This window comes from Coregonus clupeaformis, chromosome 29 (genome assembly GCF_020615455.1).
Source record: "Coregonus clupeaformis isolate EN_2021a chromosome 29, ASM2061545v1, whole genome shotgun sequence".
In the NCBI taxonomy this organism is placed as follows: domain Eukaryota; kingdom Metazoa; phylum Chordata; class Actinopteri; order Salmoniformes; family Salmonidae; genus Coregonus; species Coregonus clupeaformis.
In genome coordinates this window covers 40,645,960-40,667,846 of record NC_059220.1, presented here as the reverse complement: position 1 = coordinate 40,667,846, position 21,887 = coordinate 40,645,960, and the positions used below count along the sequence as shown (strand labels likewise).

At 42.2% G+C, this 21,887-nt stretch overlaps 1 protein-coding gene across 3 annotated transcripts in view; it reads right to left on the bottom strand.

Annotated features, from left to right (window-relative positions):
• Nucleotides 1–1,030: 1,030 nt before the first annotated feature.
• The window catches only part of LOC121571680 (ganglioside-induced differentiation-associated protein 2-like), a 42,202-nt gene continuing 21,345 nt past the window's right edge, over nucleotides 1,031–21,887 (bottom strand). For 2 of the 3 annotated variants that reach the window (XM_041883284.2, XM_041883285.2), the window contains exons 12-14: nucleotides 15,796–15,850; nucleotides 13,098–13,241; nucleotides 1,031–1,388 (exon numbers count right to left, since the gene is read on the bottom strand). In XM_041883284.2, coding sequence (XP_041739218.1) covers nucleotides 1,368–1,388; nucleotides 13,098–13,241; nucleotides 15,796–15,850 — 220 coding nt within the window. In that variant the 3' untranslated portion in view covers nucleotides 1,031–1,367. Of the gene's footprint in view, nucleotides 1,389–4,446; nucleotides 4,675–13,097; nucleotides 13,242–15,795; nucleotides 15,851–21,887 lie in introns of all 3 variants that reach the window. The other variant, XM_041883286.2, reaches the window with a different exon arrangement.

The window sequence follows — 21,887 nt, the reverse complement described above, 5'->3', positions numbered from 1 at the left end:
ATGTTTCAAAATAAAATAAAAACTCTACATCTTTAACATGGCACGGAATGTATTGGGATGCAGCTCAAATCTCAGATGATTACATCCTCTCTCTATAGACCACTAAAACAACACTAACTACAGCTGATACTTACATTCACTTACATGTCTCAGGAAAGCATGTGCTATTATCATAATGTAATAGAGGAGGTAACAAAGGAGAAATTAAGTTAAACATACTTATGAAGAAACAGACTGCTTGCTGAACACAATCATTAGTTCATTTGGTATTCAGAAAATCCCAAATCATGCATTGACGTCACTAGGAGATTTGTGCAAAATAAATTCTAGATACAATATATTTCAAGTTAGGATGCTGCCCTATTATTGCATTCTTAACATCTGAAGTATAACTTTAACTGTGATGATGGACATTAGAAGATGCAGCATCCCATGGTATAAATTCAATGTAAAGTAAAATAGTTATTCTAGTCTGGTTCTTCTTAGAAAAAACATTCTTACACACAGTACCGCGCTAAGTATACTCCAGAAACTAACTATTTGCCTGTGTTTTTCAAAAGAGAAAGAAAATAAAGAATGCTAAGTATTTAATACTTTATCAAACGCTCTTAATCCAGTTCAACAATTAACTTCTGTGCCATTTAATGAATGTCCTTTAACAGAAGCAGTAGAATTGTGTTTATGATTTCATTGTTTCATGTGAGGAACATTCTAGTCTTTATAAAGTTGATAAACTATTTCAACGGTGTGTGTCAATAAGAAACAAAGGTGGAAAGGGATGTGTGGACACCAGGTTCTGGGTGAAGTTGCGCAAAAATAAAAAAGGTGAAACATAACATGAGTGATGTCTCTCGCTCTCACACACAACTATGGTCTTACTATACTTGTGAGGGGGACCAACAATTGATTCCCATTCAAAATCCTATTTTCCTTAACCCAACTCCTAACCCTAAACTAACCCTAATTCTAACCTTAACCCCAAAATAGCCTTTTTACAAGTGAGGAGTCGCAAAATGTCCTCACTTCTCAGATTTTTTAGTTGGTTTACTATTCTTGTGAGGACTTCTGGTACTCACAAGTATAGTAAAACAAAAACACACACGGATAGTGTGGACACTAGGTTCTGGGACACCTAAAAACAGCTTCACATTTAAACAGCTTGTGAACATATACAACCTCCAAAACCTACCATTTGGTGAAGTTTTGCAAAAATAAAAAACATGAAACATAACATGAGTGATGTCACTGTCATGCACACAGGAGGGCAGGTTTTTAAAACAGGCCAGTGGAGTGTCCTGGGATTGGTTGGTGAGTTCACACAGGCTCCGTCACAGAGCGATCCATCTGTCCATCCTTCTATCCGTCTGTCATCTGATTGCATCCCACTGCTAATAAAAACATAATATTGGGTTCATCAGTATCCAGGCTTCTCAGAGTGTCAGCGTCCGGTATACTGTCCTTGTGAGGTCCCAGAAAAAGTCCACTGAGGCCCTGGGTGGCTTATAGTCTGGTCAGGGAGCTAAACCACAGAGGTCCTGTTGGTCAGAACATGGAAGTGGAGCCAGTCATGTGACTGTAGATGTAGTTATGCTACATTCATAACCAAGTGTGAAAGTGGTAATCACCAGTTGTGAAGTCGTACGAACACCAGTTGGATGCATTCACGTGCTTTGAACTAATTGAGAAACGCCAATTGGCTAATGGCAAACAAGCAAGTCATATAAATGAATATATTCTTTCAACAGCTTATCAGTGTACACCCAATATGTTCCCCCTGTTGATGATGCTTATTATGCATTATGGTTGAACCAAAAGATTACATGTAACAAACATTTTATTCAATTGGAAACAATGAAATATATATGTGAAATTAAACAAATGTATGTAATGCATGTACGTTGATGCTAATATGTACGGGCCGACTCTATTCTCTGTGTATATCAATGATGTCGCTCTTGCTGCTGGTGACTCTCAGATCCACCTCTACGCAGACGACACCATTTTATATTCATCTGGCCCTTCATTGGACACTGTTAACAAACCTCCAAACGAGCTTCAATGCCATACAACACTCCTTCCGTGACCTCCAACTGCTCTTAAATGCTAGTAAAACTAAATGCATGCTCTTGAATCGAACGCTGCTCGCACCCGCCTGCCCGACTAGAATTACTACTCTCGGCGGCTCTGACTTAGAATATGTGGACAACTACAAATACCTAGGTGTCTGGTTAGACTGTAAACTCTCCTTCCAGACTCACATTAAGCATCTCCAATCCAAAGTTAAATCTAGAATCGGCTTCCTATTTCGCAACAAACACTCCTTCACTCATGCTGCTAAACATGCCCTCGTAAAACTGACTATCCTACCGATCCTTGACTTTGACGATGTCATTTACAAAATAGCTTCCAACACTCTACTCAGCAAATTGGATGTAGTCGATCACAGTGCCATCCGTTTTGTCACCAAAGCCCCATATACTACCCACCATTGTGACCTGTACGCTCTCGTTGGCTGGCCCTCACTACATATTCGTCGCCAAACCCACTGGCTCCAGGTCATCTATAAATCCCTTCTAGGCAAATCCCTGTCTTATCTTTGCTCACTGGTCACCATAGCAACACCCACCCGTAGTCTGCGTTCCAGCAGGTATATCTCACTGGTCATCCCCAAAGCCAATACCTCTTTTGGCCGCCATTCCTTCCAGTTCTCTGCTGCCAATGACTGGAACGAACTGCAAAAATCTCTGAAGCTGGAGACACTTATCTCCTTCACTATCTTTAAGCATCAGTTGTCAGAGCAGCTTACCGATCACTGCACCTGTACACAGCCCATCTGAAATTAGCCCACCCAACTACCTCATCCCCATATTGTTATTTACATTGTTATTTATTTTGCTCATTTGCACCCCAGTATCTCTATTTGCACATCATCTTACATTTACATTTTAGTCATTTAGCATCTTCTGCACATCTATCACACCAGTGTTAATACTAAATTATAATTGTAATTATTTTGCACTATGGCCTAGTTATTGCCTTACCTCCATAACTTACTACATTTGCACACACTGTATATAGATTTTCTATTGTGTTATTGATTGTACGTTTTGTTTTACCCCATATGTAACTCTGTGTTGTTGTTGTTTTTTCAGCACTGCTTTGCTTTATCTTGGCCAGGAAGCAGTTGTAAATGAGAACTTGTTCTCAACTGGCTTACCTGGTTAAATAAAGGCGAAAAAAAATAAAAAATGGAATGATGTTGCCATATGATAACAATAGCCTAATATCTTAATGCTGTAAACGATCGTCTTTTAACAGTTTCACTCAATTATTTCTAATCAACCTAATAATTATGACACACCCTCACTATTGTCATTGGTCATTGACTATTTTTATAGCGAACGAGCTGCATCAACCATAAACTAAAAGTACAGCTATCATGCTTGTAAATAAATTATAGTGTTCACAAACCATATTAATTTTACATTTACATTTTAGTCATTTAGCAGACGCTATTATCCAGAGCGACTTACAGTTAGTGAGTGCATACATTATTATTATTATTATATATTTTTTTCATACTGGCCCCCCGTGGGAATCTAACCCACAACCCTGGCGTTGCAAACGCCATGCTCTACCAACTGAGCTACATCCCTAATATATTGCTTTTTATAAATAATGTTTTGTTGTTGCATTTAACTGCTGAAAATGCTGTTGTCGGAGTGCAGAGATGATAGACGAGGTTCTCACTAGTAATTACCACTTGGAGGGGCGTTCAAGTCGATTTTTCCCAGTCGTATGTGGTAAATACCTCCTTCCCACTTGGATATGAATGCAGAATGAGTCTCAGGGTGTTTCTCAATATGCATCCTACCGTGATCCACACTCTCATGCTCCGAGTGCATTTTCCAACGACGTTCTCGAGTACGTTCTTGTGAGGACGAGAGTGTGGAGAATGCATAAAACATTACATTTGAGAAGCATTCGTACTCCCCCTACTGTATTACCTCCCCATTCACTGAACCTTCTTCCAGCCACGACAATTGCAACAACAGACAAAACAAGATATGCACAAAGCAAACGTTTGACTTCATAATTATCAGCTAGATATGTGAATCGTAATAATGTAGCTAACCAGATAGTTTAACAGGCAAAAATGACCTAAAACTAATATTTTGCAAGATTGATGTAAATTCTAACAGTAGTAGCTAGCCAGTTTGCCCAATTGACTTATTATAGGCTTGTGATCTACGGTACATAGGCAGGTAAACATGCCAAAATTAAGACAGCATGTATTTATTAACGTATAAAGAAAAAGTATTGTAGTCAGGCAACATATGAGATGTGAATAGGCAACATTTCATTGAGAAGTCGGAGTGTATTTTCTCTTGCTTCAGCTAAAATAATGATTTTTTTTTCGTTGTTGCGTCATATTTCTTTGCATACCTTCCGTTGAAGATTGCACCGATGCATGCTTCAAAAGATGTACCAAACGGAGTGTGCATTCGAGAAGTGCCCTCCGTGCTCCGTTTCACGTGCTTTGATTTGGACTCATGCTCGGATCCTCCCGTGCTCCAATTTGCGTACTCGGAATACGGTAGTATGCATTTTGAGAAACACCCTCAGAGTCCTTGGCTTTTCTCTCTCTCTGTCGGAGTTCTGATTGGTTCACACCTAAAACACACACGGACAAACACATACAGGTTATGTCATTATAATGAGACTATAAACATTGCTTGACGTTTTACTATCAGGTTACACACTGCACTGTGTGTATATACTAGTAGTCAGCGGAGAGCATTTTTACTGCGAAAATCCAGAGATGTTACCAAAAAAGGCGATGAAAGCAGAAGTGAAAGTTCAAATGAAAGATATTAAAGAGCCATTGTATAATTATCTCATTCATTTATAGGCCTGGTTTGCCTCTTTCTGATTGAGTAGAGTTTTGGAGTTGAGTAGAGCGCACAAACCTGAGTATATACACAAACTGGCATATTTCAACTAAATGTCTCTGGATAGGAATGCCTACTGAGTAGACAACCCTTCTATATGAAGTTATTAAATGGCAGCGATTGCTGGTACGTTATTGTAATGTAGAGTTGCATCTAAAACATCTCACTATTCCAGTTTCCCCCCTAGAAAGTGGTAAGCAGGCCGGTGTACAGCACTCATGACTTCCTATGGGCAGCTCATTTCCTCATTTGACCAACGCTTGGACTGAAAATTGAAAGATCATTTGAATGAATGTTTTGCAGGGAAAGCTAACGGGCTGGGGCTAACACCAGCCGCTCTGCAGGTATAGCTAACGGGTTAGGGCTAACACCAGCCGCTCAGCAGGGAAAGCTAACGGGTTAGGGCTAACACCAGCCACTCTGCAAGGAAAGCTAACAGGCTAGGGCTAACACCAGCCGCTCTGCAGGGAAAGCTAACGGGTTAGGGCTAACACCAGCCACTCTGCAGGGAAAACTACTACTCTGCAGGGAAAGCTAATGGGCTAGGGCTAACAACAACCGCTCTCCAGGGAAAACTAACGGACTAGGGCTAACACCAGCCGCTCTTCAGGGAAAGCTAACGGACTAGGGCTAACACCTGCCGCTCTGCAGTCCAACGCAGCTGCTGATGCACTCATAGGCCAGGGTAGTGAGGGGAGAGACTGAGTTAGTTACCATAGTTAGCAATAAGAGCCTAAGTGCAACACTTTGCAACATCAACTAATCTACAGTGAGGGAAAAAGTATTTGATCCCCTGCTGATATTGTATGTTTTCCCACTGACAAAGAAATTATCAGTCTATAATTTTAATGGTAGGCTTATTTGAACAGTGAGAGACAGAATAACAACAACAAAAATCCAGAAAAACGCATGTCAAAAATTTTATAAATTGATTTGCATTTTAAATGAGGGAAATAAGTATTTGACCCCCTCTCAATCAGAAAGATTTCTGGCTCCCAGGTGTCTTTTATACAGGTAACGAGCTGAGATTAGGGCACACTATTAAAGGGAGTGCTCCTAATCTCAGCTTGTTACCTGTATGAAAGACACCTGTCCAAAGAAGCAATCAATCAATCAGATTCCAAACTCTCCACCATGGCCAAGACCAAAGAGCTCTCCAAGGATGTCAGGGACAAGATTGTAGACCTACACAAGGCTGGAATGGGCTACAAGACCATCGCCAAGCAGCTTGGTGAGAAGGTGACAACAGTTGGTGCGATTATTCGCAAATGGAAGAAACACAAAAGACCTGTCAATCTCCCTCCGCCTGGGGCTCCACGCAAGATCTCACCTTGTGGAGTTGCAATGATCATGAGAATGGTGAGGAATCAGCCCTGAACTACACGGGAGGATCTTGTCAATGATCTCAAGGCAGCTGGGACCATAGTCACCAAGAAAACAATTGGTAACACACTACGCCGTGAAGGACTGAAATCCTGTAGCACCCGCAAGGTCCCCCTGCTCAAGAAAGCACATATACAGGGCCGTCTGAAGTTTGCCAATGAACATCTGAATGATTCAGAGGAGAACTGGGTGAAAGTGTTGTGGTCAGATGAGACCAAAATGGAGCTCTTTGGCATCAACCAGAGCATATGAGCGGAGTGGAGCGGGAGCGAGCGTGGAGCGTGAGCGGACGGATTTTGAACAGAGCGCAGAGCGGCATTTTTAAAAGGACGGAGCGTCGCCCTATGTCCCTCTCCAATTTCGCTCGCTCACACCAAGAGTCTGAAGCATTCTCAAGCCTGACCCAGAATCCATCTGTTTAATTTCATTTGTGTCGTCCAATAATTTGTATTTTATAGAGCGAGGAGCAGCAGCAGCAACAAGAGAAAAGCGTTGAGGAATTCAAAAGTGTATTCACTGCAGGCAAAGGCCCAACCATAACAAGGGAGAGAAAAAGAGAGCTGGATGTAGCATTTTTAAAAATGATTTTCATGGACTATGAACCGCTGAGTAAAGGAGAACGCGAAGGGATGCAACACTACCGGGCTACACCCCCCCCCCCCCAAGAAACTATGATAAATCAGTACTTTACTTTGTCAAATTTACATCTGAGATGCCCCATTCACATGCTTCAGCTGGCGATCAAAAACGCCGTTAACGAGCACGACAACATTAATAGGCTGTTAGTGAAAGTCGGGCACCTGGTGAAAAGTGTACGCAAGAGCACAGAGGAAACCGACCAATTAGGTGTCCGCCCCACAAATGCCTGCGCCATTCGATGGAGCAGCCAGCTGCGGATGATTCAGTCGTTCATCCGGTTGTTCCAAAAAGACCCGTTATGGCAAAACAAACTCAAGTCTAATGTTGCTAACATCACCCTGAATCAAGTACCGCAGCTGACGCACCTTGTCCGTGTGCTGACACCACTAGCAGACCTCACAGACAAAATGCAGAAGGAGCTGGGGAACCTGGGGATGATCCTCCCTGCTGTCACAGAAATCAAACCCCTGCTCACCGATTACACTCATGCTACACTTCCAATGGGCATCGCTGCTTTTGCAGAAACATTGGCAAACAACGTGTCAATTCGCTATGGAATATACTATACTGATTAACATCTCATTTTAGCATCAGTGTTAGATCCCCGTTTCAAGACAGAATGGATAATCCGAGATGAGTCTGTATGCAACAAATTCGGGGAGATAAAGTAAGGCTGTGGTTTAAGCTAAAAGTGAAATACATGCAGATTTCGTTCCTTTTTTGGAGTGAGCGGGGGCGATTTGAGTGGAGCGCGATGCAAACTGCGTTGAGCGCTGAGCGATAATGAGCGGACTGGCCTGATGTGGCTTTGAGCGGGGGGAGCGGAGGGGTGAACAACTCCGTGAGCGAGGAGCTGAGATTCTCACCGCTCCACTCCGCTCATATGCTCTGGCATCAACTCAACTCGCCGTGTTTGGAGGAGGAGGAATGCTGCCTATGACCCCAAGAACACCATCCCCACCGTCAAACATGGAGGTGGAAACATTATGCTTTGGGGGTCTTTTTCTGCTAAGGGGACAGGACAACTTCACTGCATCAAAGGGACGATGGACGGGGCCATGTACCGTCAAATCTTGGGTGAGAACCTCCTTCCCTCAGCCAGGGCATTGAAAATGGGTCGTGGATGTGTATTCTAGCATGACAATGACCCAAAACACATGGCCAAGGCAACAAAGGAGTGGCTCAAGAAGAAGCACATTAAGGTCCTGGAGTGGCCTAGCCAGTCTCCAGACCTTAATCCCATAGCAAATCTATGGAGGGAGCTGAAGGTTCGAGTTGCCAAACGTCAGCCTCGAAACCTTAATGACTTGGAGAAGATCTGCAAAGAGGAGTGGGACAAAATCCCTTCTGAGATGTGTGCAAACCTGGTGTCCAACTACAAGAAACGTCTGACCTCTGTGATTGACAACAAGGGTTTTGCCACCAAGTACTAAGTAATGTTTTGCAGAGGGGTCAAATACTTATTTCCCTCATTAAAATGAAAATAAATTTATAACATTTTTGACATGGGTTTTTCTGGATTTTTTTGTTATTATTCTGTCCCTCACTGTTCAAATAAACCTACCATTAAAATTATAGACTGATCATTTCTTTGTCAGTGGGAAAACGTACAAAATCAGCAGGGGATCAAATACTTTTTCCCCCTCACTGTACATACAGATAGATCCATAATGGAGCCTCCACTTCAAAGACATTCCCCTCCCTACCCAATCTAACCCAACACATGCCCATGCAAAACAAGGACAAGAAGCGAGATATCAGCACAGTGGTGTAGTGGAGTGTATACGCAGGTATACGCCGCATACCCACTTATTTTTCAGTGGGTATTGCGCATTCTCTCACTTCTTAATCCACACTGATACGTATCAAAGTAGTGTAGTGGAAGTACAGTGCACTCCACCAACCAGACTGAAGCCACTCCTCAGTAAAAGGCACAGGACAGCCCACTTCGAGTTTGCCAAAAGGCACCTAAAGGACTCAGACCATGAGAAACAAGATTCTCTAGTCTGATAAAACCAAGATTGAACCCTTTGGCCTGAATGCCAAGTGTCACGTCTGGAGGAAACCTTGCACCAGTGGCAGGGACTGGGAGACTAGTCGGAATCGAGAGAAAGACTGGGGCGAAGGGTCACCTTTCAACAGGACAACGACCCTACGCACACAGCCAAGACAACGCAGGAGGGGCTTCGGGACAAGTCTCTTAATGTCCTTGATTGGCCCAGCCAAAGCCCGGACTTCAACCGATCGAACATCTCTGGAGAGACTTGAAAATAGCTGTGCAGAGACGCTCCCCATCCAACCTGACAGAGCTTGAGAGGATCTGCAGAGAAGAATGGGGGAAACTCCCCAAATACAGGTGTCCCAAGCTTGTAGCGTCCTACCCAAGAAGACTCAAGGCTGAAATCGCTGCCAAAAGGTGCTTCAACAAAGTACTGGATAATGGGTCTGAATACTTATGTAAATGTGATATTTCAGTTAGTAAAAAATTATACATTTGCTAAAATTTCTAAAAACCTGTTTTTGCTTTGTCATTATGGGGTATTTTGTGTAGATTGATGAGGAAAATAAACTATTTAATACATTTTAGAATAAGGCTGTTACGTAACAAAATGTGGAAAAAGTTAAGGGATCTGAATACTTTCCGAATGCACTGTATATGCCATATCAATTAACAAGGCTGATGGAACAGATCAGAATGTTTAGCTTAAAATGTTGCTAAACTATTATTTCTTCACATTTTAGGCGCAGCAATTTACGCATGAACGTTCCAAAATGCAGTTGCGGGAAAACACCATTCTAAAATGCGCACCGCACATGCGAGCGGTTTCATGGCCAGAGATGGAAATATCCATTAGAAATTTGGTAAAACGGGGGGATTTAAAGATGCAACAACTATCATGGGTTGCTAATATGACTAGGATAATGCCTTTGGCTGCTAGACAATGAAATAAAGTTTTTAAAAAACAAATAGAACAGGAGAACGCATATGAGTAAGTCTTTATGAAAAATGATTGCCTCCACGTCTCTATGGTGGGATTTTAGATATAGGCTACTTTGAAGCTAGGTAAGACATGCCTCTCATATTATGAAGTAAAACGTCCAGGTGTCAAACAATGAAGGAAAAATACAGGGATGCTAATAATAGGCCTAACCGTCTTCTGGTAGATGGAAAGGCTTTCCCAAAAACCTTCTCTATTAAATGTTAACTACCTAGAAAGTAGCCTATGCCTACCTGTCAGAATATCATGATTATTTGCATCAACCCAGTGGCCATTTCTTTTGCAAACTCCTTCTCATGTACAACAGAAACACTGCTAACCAAACAACAGTGCTAGGTGCCTGCACACTTGAGTTAAAAGGCAACTACACTCAAATCAAAATGTATTTGATTTTTTACCAGACCTTAAATGTGGACTCCTGATGTGGTTCAAGCACTGTTATGGTATTAGAACATACAATTTAGTTGTATGTTAAAAAAGTGTGACTTTGAGAGCGAAAACCTGAAGAAAAAAAATCTGACTCAGTTGACAGTCTCATTTATCGATTTCAATAGTAGGCCTAATATTAGCCTACTTGCACAGTACAGCTTGGGTTTGCCTGACTGTGAAAGACCAATATGGGATTTTTTTATTTTAGGTCATTCAGAGTGTATGTCACAGTTTCTCATTGAATTTTTCACATAGGGCAACTTTTACATCACGTCACCAAATAATTGATTAAAACACACTGTTTTGCAATGAAGGTCTACAGTAGCCTCAACAGCACTCTGTAAGGTAGCACCATGGTGTAGCCGGAGGACAGCTAGCTTCCATCCTCCTCTTGGTACATCGACTTCAATACAAAATCCTAGGAGGCTCTTGGTTCTCACCCCCTTCCATAGACATACACAGTAATTATGACAACTTCCGGAGGACGTCCTCCAACCTATCAGAGCTCTTGCAGCATGAACGGACATGTTGTCCACCCAATCAAAGGATCAGATAATTAATCTAGTACTGAAAGCTACAGCTAGCTAGCACTGCAGTGCATAAAATGTGGTGAGTAGTTGACTCAAAGAGAGAGAAAGAAAAATAGTTGAACAGTTTTCAACAAATTAATTTCTTCAAAAATGAAGGAGAAGCAAGAGAGAGAGAGTTCATCATTTTTTTTCACTTTCAGTTTCACTTAGCTAGCAAATGCAGCGGTCTAGTTTAGTTACTCAAACACCCGGCTCAAACAGAGGGATGCTATGTTAGCTATCTGGCTATGACTATCCAACACAACACTGGAACTCTTCCAAGTCAAGGTAAGCTTTTGGGTTTATTAATTAATTGCCACCGGGGACCGCCGGTGTAACTGCTTACTGACTATACACTAACATTTCTGCATGATTGTAGCGGGTTTACTAACACATTAGTTCTATTAGCTATGTTGACTAGGACGTTACTTTAGCTAATATGGGGACAATGATGTAGGCTGTGTGTAGCGGTTATGACATGTTTTGGCTTGGAACGTTTTTTCAGCCTGGTCACATACAGCTGATGTGTTGTTCATTGAAGTCCACAAAGGAAGGGAAAAGGTGAGAGGGAATACAACGTGGCTGCTATGAAAGTGAACTGAGTTTACCGAATGGGGATAAAAACACCTGAATTTGTCCAATAGAAACTCTCATTTGCAACTGTTGAACTAATGATTACACCCTAGATAAGCTAGATGCAGGCAAGAGTGTGCAAGGCGGTATTGAATGTGTCACTGTCTGTCCATGTGTCACTGTCTGTCATCTCAAATTTCTCTCAACCTGTGTGCACCTACATTGTAAACTTTAATTCATAGGCTAGGTTGTAGCAACCTCATGATGGGTATAGGGGAAATTCTAGTATCATGTAGTAGCCTAAACCTATCGATGTTACATTGAGCTGGGTGAATGGAATATGAATTACAGTCATCCAACATGCTGTAATAGAAATAACGCCATGCTCATGAAAAATAAATCGTCCTCCCTCATCATAAACAGCACTGACCACCACTGGAGTATATCCACTTCTCCAGGCACCACTACACCACTGTATCAGCGCATATAAGCTTACAAATGAACCAACTCCACAAACTAACAAATGAGTCACCCAGAGCCAGCAAGGAGTGATTGCATTGTTTCCCCTCTCTTCGTTTCATCTCAATACAAGATCAAATAAACAATATTAAAGAGCTATTGTGTAACGCTCACTCCTTTTCAGTCCTGCTTTTCCTTTCCATCTGACTTAGGTTGATAACTCCAGTTGACAAATTGAGTTTTAAGTAGAACATACAGACCTGTGTAAATATACTAACAGTCATATCAAGTGTTTACATCTGTGGAGGTATTTTAGCGACCGTGACCAGTAACCCAGAATAAATAACTAAATTAAAGATGCACTATGCAAAAATCGCTCCACCATTTCCTGGTTGCTAAAATTCTAATAGTTCACCTAATTTCAGTTTATGTGACAAAACAAGCAAGTACAGTGTAGAGAATCATTGTACCATCTAAACCGCTGTGAAATATATTTTCCAGTACCCAAAATATTGTATTTTCAGCTGTTTGAAGCTGGTGTACAAAACCAAAATTAAAAGACGCAAAAACGAAACTTAAGCACAGGAAGCATAGAAATAGCACACATAGAACAGATCTACCGCTTTTTAGACTTGCTTTCAATAAGAATGACAGATCTATAACTCACATTTCTATGTGAATTTGGTCGGGTCGCCCAAAAAGTTACATATTGCAGCTTTACATTCAACTACATAACAATTCCAGTTTCATTTCCAGTGATGGATCACCCATTTTAACTGCCATCAAGTTCTTCAAATGTCTTGGGTTTACTCAAAAGTTTTTTCTGAACAGTTTGCTGGTTATTTGTATTTTTGCAGACAATTGGGTCCTTTGAACAAACCAACAAAAATAGTCAGAAGAAGATAAGGTACATGTTACATTTTAAATCGAAACACACACATAAAGGGCAACACTTAGAATATGATACAATGTGGGAACATACCCACAACTCAATACATGAGTGAATGTGTGTGTGTGTCTGTGGAGCCCTGCAGATGTAGGTCAGCAAGGTTCGTAAACTAGACAGAGACGGAGTGGTATGTGTAGGGCCTCACCCGTGCGTTGTACTCTAGGACAAAGGGGGGGATGTCTATCTGTTCAGGCAGGATACAGGTGAAGAGCTGCTGGAGGGTCTCTACATGATGGACCTTCTGCTTCATCCCTGACACACTGAACGTAGTGAAGAACCAGGTGGACACCTGACAGACAGAGAAATTAACATGATAAGATTAGATACATGGAGAAAAACTAAAAAAGTGTAAATAGGGTGTAAAAAGGGTAAAAGTGTGTGTGTGTGTGTGTGTGTGGGGGGGGGGGGGTTTCCCAGACACAGATTAACCACTTTGTTAGTCCTGTGTCCGGGTTGGAAAATCTGCCCTAAAGGTTCAATTGTAATACTTGTTAATGGCACGGATGCGTTTTGGCTGAAGCCTTCCACTGTGTTTAAGTGGTAATCTATTGAAACAAATTTACTTCTCCCTAAAATCCATTTATTAGGTTTGATTGAATAAGGCCAATAGACTTCCACTCTCCTCTTTAGTACGCAAGTGTGTGCTCTGCTTCCCATTCCAAACCATTTAAACCCATTTAAAGCATTAATTCTAATGACCCCAGCACAATGCCTGGCCCGTCTCTCATACACACCTCAAGTTACACCTCAGAGTCAAGTTACCTCAGAGTTCATGGATCATTTTACCGTAATTGACCAATTAGTATATTGCTAAACTGTGAGCCTTCTCCCATCTAAAGGGCTGATTCAACTCAGTAACTATGCAGATGAGACCAGAGGTTGAAGTTAGAACAGGGTTATGTGTCAGGGAGGCTCACAGTCGAAAAACAACAACTCCAGAACAGTAATGGGGTGGAGTGCATGCGTGTGTGTTTGTGTGTGAAGAGTCCTGCAGATCTTGGTCAGAAAAGGTTGTAAACTTGACTGAGGTCATAAAACAGTCAATTCAGAAAGTAAACCAAATTCCAAGTCCACATTTTCCTAATTGAAAAGCATTGAAGATCATTTTAATTTCATTGTACCTGAATTCACTGGAATTGACCCCAACCCTGGTATATGCAGTGCATTCGGGAAAGTTTTCAGACCCCTTGACTTTTTCCACTTTGTTAGGTTACAGCCTTATTCTAAAATGGATGAAATTGTTTTTCTCCCTCATCAATCTACATACAATACCCCATAATGACAAAGCAAAAAAAAAAGTTTTAAAATGTTTGCTAATTTCTTTAAAATAAAAAACAGAATCACATTTACATAAGTATTCAGACCCTTTACTCAGTACTTTGTTGAAGCACCTTTGGCAGTGATTACAGCCTCGAGTCTTCTTGGGTATGACGCTACAAGCTTGGCTCCCCTGTATTTGTGGAGTTTCTCCCATTCTTCTCTGCAGATCCTCTCAAGCTCTGTCAGGTTGGATGGGGAGCGTTGCTGCACAGCTATTTTCAGGTCTCTCCAGTGATGTTTGATCAGGTTTAAGTCCGGGCTCTGGCTGGGCCACTCAAGAACATTCAGAGACTTGTCCCGAAGCCACTCCTGCGTTGTCTTGGCTGTGTGCTTAGGGTCGTTGTCCTGTTGGAAGGTGAACCGTCGGCCGAGTCTGAGGTCCTGAGAGCTCTGGAGCAGGTTTTCATCAAGGATCTCTCTGTACTTTGCTCCGTTCATCTTTGCCTCGATCCTGACTAGTCTCCCAGTCCCTGCCGCTGAAAAACATCCCCACATCATGATTCTGCCACCACCATGCTTCACCGTAGGGATGGTGCCAGGTTTCCTCCAGACGTGACGCTTGGCATTCAGGCCAAAAGAGTTCAATCTTGGTTTCATCAGACCAGAGAATCTTGTTTCTCATGGTCTGAGAGTCTTTAGTTGTCTTTTGGCAAACTCCAAGCGGGCTGTCATGTGCCTTTTACTAAGGAGTGGCTTCCGTCTGGCCACTCTACCATAAAGGCCTGATTGGTGGAGTGCTGCAGAGATGGTTGTCCTTCTGGAAGGTTCTCCCATCTTCACAGAGGAACTCTAGAGTTCTGTCAGAGTGACCATCGAGTTCTTAGTCACCTCCCTGACCAAGGCCCCTCTCCCCCGAAAGCTCAGTTTTGGCCGGGCGGCCAGCTCTAGGAAGAGTCTTGGTGGTTCCAAACTTCTTCCATTTAAGAATGATGGAAGCCACTGTGTTCTTTGCGACCTTCAATGCTGCAGAAATGTTTTGGTACCCTACTCCAGAACTGTGCCTCGACACAATCCTGTCTCGGAGCTCTACGGACAATTCCTTCGACCTCATGGCTTGGTTTTTGCTCTGACATGCACTGTCAACTGTGGGACCTTATATAGACTGGTATGTGCCTTTCCAAATCATGTCCAATCAATTGAATTTACCCCAGGTGGACTCCAATCAAGTTGTAGAAACATCATTGGAAACAGGATGCACCTGAGCTCAATTTCGAGTATCATAGCTATGGGTCTGAATACTTATGTAAATAAGGTATTTCTGTTTTTTATTTCTAATAAATGTGCAACATTTTCTAAAAACCTGTTTTCGCTTTGTCATTATGGAGTATTGTGTGTAGATTGCTGAGGATTGTTTTTCATTTAATCCATTTTAGAATAAGGCTGTAACGTAACAAAATGTGGAAAAAGTCAAGGGTCTGAATACTTTCAGAAGGCACTGTACATATCCTAACAATGCCTAGTAGTAGAAATACATATAACAACAGTGTTTGGGAAGCAGTAAAACGGAGTACTGTAGACTTTACCTTGGAGCGAAATGAGGGGTGTACAAAGTAGAAAGCCCTCAAGTTATTCTTAAACCTGGAATACAAAAAAATAAGCAAAAACCATCAAATACAGAATTCATTCACTGACATATCACTATTGGCTAGCATTTTAAATAGTGATTATTATTATTATTATTATTATTATTATTATTATTATAATGACTTATTTATTATTGCCCTTATTGAGAGAAAAAAACAGCAATATATCAAAAAGAAAATATGTCTTGAAAGAAAAGACTTAAGCACGGGAAGCATAGAAATAGCACACATACAGTGAGGGAAAAAAGTATTTGATCCCCTGCTGATTTTGTACGTTTGCCCACTGACAAAGAAATGATCAGTCTATAATTTTAATGGTATGTTTATTTGAACAGTGAGAGACAGAATAACAACAACAAAATCCAGAAAAACACATGTCAAAAATGTTATAAATTGATTTGCATTTTAATAAGTATTTGACCCCTCTGCAAAACATGACTTAGTACTTGGTGGCAAAACCCTTGTTGGCAATCACAGAGGTCAGACGTTTCTTGTAGTTGGCCACCAGTTTTACACACATCTCAGGAGGAATTTTGTCCCACTCCTCTTTGCAGATATTCTCCAAGTCATTAAGGTTGAGGCTGACGTTTGGCAACTCGAACCTTCAGCTCCCTCCATAGATTTGCTATGGGATTAAGGTCTGGAGACTGGCTAGGCCACTCCAGGACCTTAATGTGCTTCTTCTTGAGCCACTCCTTTGTTGCCTTGGCCGTGTGTTTTGGGTCATTGTCATGCTGGAATACCAATCCACGACCCATTTTCAATGCCCTGGCTGAGGGAAGGAGGTTCTCACCAAAGATTTGACGGTACATGGCCCCGTCCATCGTCCCTTTGATGCGGTGAAGTTGTCCTGTCCCCTTAGCAGAAAAGCATAATGTTTCCACCTCCATGTTTGACGGTGGAGATGGTGTTCTTGGGGTCATAGGCAGCATTCCTCCTCCTCCAAACACGGCGAGTTGAGTTGATGCCAAAGAGCTCCATTTTGGTCTCATCTGACCACAACACTTTCACCCAGTTCTCCTCTGAATCATTCAGATGTTCATTGGAAAACTTCAGACGGTCATGTATATGTGCTTTCTTGAGCAGAGGGACCTTGCGGGTGCTGCAGGATTTCAGTCCTTCACGGCGTAGTGTGTTACCAATTGTTTTCTTGGTGACTATGGTCCCAGCTGCCTTGAGATCATTGACAAGATCCTCCCGTGTAGTTCTGGGCTGATTCCTCACCATTCTCATGATCATTGCAACTCCACGAGGTGAGATCTTGCATGGAGCCCCAGGCCGAGGGAGATTGACAGTTCTTTTGTGTTTCTTCCATTTGCGAATAATCGCACAAACTGTTGTCACCTTCTCACCAAGCTGCTTGGCGATGGTCTTGTAGCCCATTCCAGCCTTGTGTAGGTCTACAATCTTGTCCCTGACATCCTTGGAGAGCTCTTTGGTCTTGGCCATGGTGGAGAGTTTGGAATCTGATTGATTGATTGCTTCTGTGGACAGGTGTCTTTTATACAGGTAACAAACTGAGATTAGGAGCACTCCCTTTAATAGTGTGCTCCTAATCTCAACTCGTTACCTGTATAAAAAGACACCTGGGAGCCAGATCTCTTTCTGATTGAGAGGGGGTCAAATACTTATTTCCCTCATTAAAATGCAAATCAATTTATAACATTTTTGACATGCGTTTTTCTGGATTTTTTTGTTGTTATTCTGTCTCTCACTGTTCAAATAAACCTACCATTAAAATTATAGACTGATCATTTCTTTGTCAGTGGGCAAACGTACAAAATCAGCAGGGGATCAAATACTTTTTCCCCCTCACTGTAGAACATATCTACTGCTTCTTAGACTTGCTTTCAATAAGAATGACAGATCTATAACTCACATTTCTATGTGAATTTGGTTGGGTCCCCCAAAAAGTTACATATTGCAGCTTTAAACATTCAACTACATAACAATTCCGGTTTCATTTCCAGTGATGGATCACCCATTTTAACTGCCATCAAGTTCTTCAAATGTATTGGGTTTACTCAAAAGTATTTACAGAACAGTTTGCTGGTTATTTTTCTTTTAGCAGACAATTGGGTCCTTTGAACAAACCAAAGAAGAGTGCATTTTTACAAAACGAACAAATGAGGACAGAACCCCGTGTAGCTCAGTTGGTAGAGCATGGCGCTTGCAACGCCAGGGTTGTGGGTTCGATTCCCACGGGGGGCTAGTATGAAAATGTATACACTCACTAACTAATTTCACTTAGGGCCCCCCAAAAGGCTAGGGCCAGCTCTGACTGAATGTGTGGGTATGGATGTGGGTACGCAGCCCTCCACCCCCATCAGTTGCCCATCCCTGGTCTAGAGCAGCGGTGGTGGTGACTCGGGAGTGCAGGTGTACAGTCCATACATGGAGGGCCACACGGTTTCTCTTATGGGGGACACAACTTGCTCATCACAACTCTTGGGAAAATAAGTTAGCAGTGCCAAGAGTTATCAAACATGTTCTTCTGGGTGTAAGCCGGTTGATTTGGATGATGGTCCTACTACCCCATCAGCATACTGTTTACTGGTGGAAACTCAGTTGATCTACTACACTGAACAGAAAGATCAACGCAACATATAAAGTGTTGGTCCCATGTTTCATGAGCTGAAAGATCCCAGAAATGTTTCATACGCCCAAAAAGCATATTTCTGTCAAATATTGTGCACAAATTTGTTTACATCTCTGTTAGTGAGCATTTCTCCTTTGCCAAGATAATCCATCCACCTGACAGGTGTGGCATATCAAGAAGCTGATTAAACAGCATGATCATTACACAGGTGCACCTTGTGCTGGGGCCAATAACAGGGCACAAAAATGTGCAGTTTTGTCGCACAACACAATGCCACAGATGTCTCAAGTTTTGAGGGAGCGTTCAATTGGCCTGCTGACTGCAGGAATGTCCACCAGAACTGTTGCCAGAAAAATTGAATGTTCATTTATCTACCATAAGCCACCTCCAACGTCGTTTTAGAGAATTTGGCAGTACATCCAACCGGCCTCACAACGTGTATGGCGTCGTGTGGGCGAGCAGTTTGATGATGTCAACGTTGTGAACAGAGTGCCCCATGGTGGTGGTGGGGCATAAGCTCCGGACAACGAACCCGATTGCATTTTATCGATGGCAATTTAAATGCACAGAGATACCATGACAATATCCTGAGGCCCATTGTCATGCCATTCATCCGCCGCCATCACCTCATGTTTCAGCATGATAATGCACAGCCCCATGTCGCAAGGATCTGTACACAATTCCTGGAAGCTGAAAATATCCCAGTTCTTCCATGGCCTGCATACTCACCAGACATGTCACCCATTGAGCATGTTTGGGATGCTCTGGATCTACGAGTACAACAGCATGTTCCAGTTCCTGCCAAACGGCGCTTGTAACGCCAAGATAGTGGGTTTCGATCCCCGGGACCACCCATACACAAAAATGTATGCACGCATGACTGTAAGTCGCTTTGGATAAAAGCGTCTGCTAAATGGCATATTATATTATATTATAATATCCAGCAACTTCGGACAGCCATTGAAGAGGAGTGGGACAACATTCCACAGGTCACAATGTTCCACAGGCCACAATCAACAGCCTGATCAACTCTATGCGAAGGAGATGCGTCGCACTGCATGAGGCAAATGGTGGTCACACCAGATACTGACTGGTTTTCTGACCAACAGATGCATACCTGTATTCCCAGTCATGTGAAATCCATAGATTAGGATCTAATTAATTTATTTCAATTAACTGATTTTCTTATATGAACTGTAACTCAGTAAAATCTTTAATTGTTGCGTTTATATTTTTGTTCAGTATAATAAGTGATATGACCTACTGTTATATCAAAGGAACACTAGATACAAATCCCAACAGATACGGTCGGATGTAGAATATCTCAATGACTACAATAACTAGCTTCAAAGACTACAGTCGTGGTCAAAAGTTTTGAGAATGACACAAATATTAATTTTCACAAAGTCTGCTGCCTCAGTTTTTATGATGGCAATTTGCATATACTCCAGAATGTTATGAAGAGTGATCAGATGAATTGCAATTATTTGCAAAGTCCCTCTTTGCCATGAAAATGAACTTAATTACAAAAAAACATTTCCACTGCATTTCAGTCCTGCCACAAAAGGACCAGCTGACATCATGTCAGTGATTCTCTCGTTAACACAGGTGAGAGTGTTGACGAGGACAAGGCTGGAGATCACTCTGTCATGCTGATTGAGTTAGAAAAACAGACTGGAAGCTTTTAAAAGGAGGGTGGTGCTTGAAATCATTGTTCTTCCTCTGTTAACCATGGTTACCTGCAAGGAAACACGTGCCGTCATCATTGCTTTGCACAAAAAGGGCTTCACAGGCAAGGATATTGCTGCTAGTAAGATTGCACCTAAATCAACCATTTATCGGATCATCAAGAACTTCAAGGAGAGAGGTTCAATTGTTGTGAAGAAGGCTTCAGGGCGCCCAAGAAAGTCCAGCAAGCGCCAGGACTGTCTCCTAAAGTTGATTCAGCTGCAGGATCGGGGCACCACCAGTGCAGAGCTTGCTCAGGAATGGCAGCAGGCAGGTGTGAGTGCATCTGCACGCACAGTGAGGCGAAGACTTTTGGAAGATGGCCTGGTGTCAAGAAGGGCAGCGATGAAGCCACTTCTCTCCAGGAAAAACATCAGGGACAGACTGATATTCTGGAAAACGTACAGGAATTGGACTGCTGAGGACTGCGGTAAAGTCATTTTCTCTGATGAATCCCCTTTCCGATTGTTTGGGGCATCTGGAAAAAAGCTTGTCCGGAGAAGACGAGGTGAGCGCTACCATCAGTCCTGTGTCATGCCAACAGTAAAGCATCCTGAGACCATTCATGTGTTGGGTTGCTTCTCAGCCAAGGGAGTGGGCTCACTCACAATTTTGCCTAAGAACACTAAGTGGCTCGGGGAACAAAACATCAACATTTTGGGTCCATGGCCAGGAAACTCCCCAGACCTTAATCCCATTGAGAACTTGTGGTCAATCCTCAAGAGGCATGTGGACAAACAAAAACCCACAAATTCTGACAAACTCCAAGCATTGATTATGCAAGAATGGGCTGCCATCAGTCAGGATGTGGCCCAGAAGTTAATTGACAGCATGCCAGGGCGGATTGCAGAGGTCTTGAAAAAGAACGGTCAACACTGCAAATATTGACTCTTTGCATAAACTTAATGTAATTCTCAATAAAAGCCTTTGACGCTTATGGAATGCTTGTAATTATACTTCAGTATACCATAGTAACATCTGACAAAAATATCTAAAAACACTGAAGCAGCAAACTTTGTGAAGACCAATACTTGTGTCATTCTCAAAACGTTTGACCACGACTGTATAATCTCACATTGTTCATGAAAGAGGAAGTTGTGTGTTATGACAACTGCTGAGGAGATGGAGTACTGTGGGTGGTGCTGCCTTATCTATGGCTGTGGGGTTGAGGTGAGAAGGCTTCTGGTTTTCATTTGCAGGATGTGGTTTTCAGCTCCAGTCCAGTGTGAATGTGTCAGTAAACAGGAAAAAACGTATTTAGTAGTTGACCTCATCTTAGACTTAGACATAATAGACGTACTAAAGCAGAGGCACGCATGGTTATGGTGTATAGTGTTGACATTGGCACTGCTAAGTTAAAGTGTATGGTGCTTTGCAAAGTCTTGAAATAGAAGAGGGGAGATTAGAAGACACATAGAACCTGATGCCGTTTTCTTCAATTGCACAATTGTTGTCAGCAACAAGCTGTTTGTTCAGTGAAGGTTGTAGAGCTGGCCAGAAATGCAAATGTTTTCGTAATGTTAGCGTCTTTGATTTGGGCCGCGTCACCGCCAATATGTCATTTTCTGGGAACTTTCTCAGAGCTTTGGGAAGCCGTTCCAAAACAGACTCCAGGTTTCCAAACGTATGTGTTCACAAAAGCTATCCCGTTTCAGTTATCGGAAAGTGAGCAATGTTTCCTTGGTCCCATGGTAGCTTGAACAAT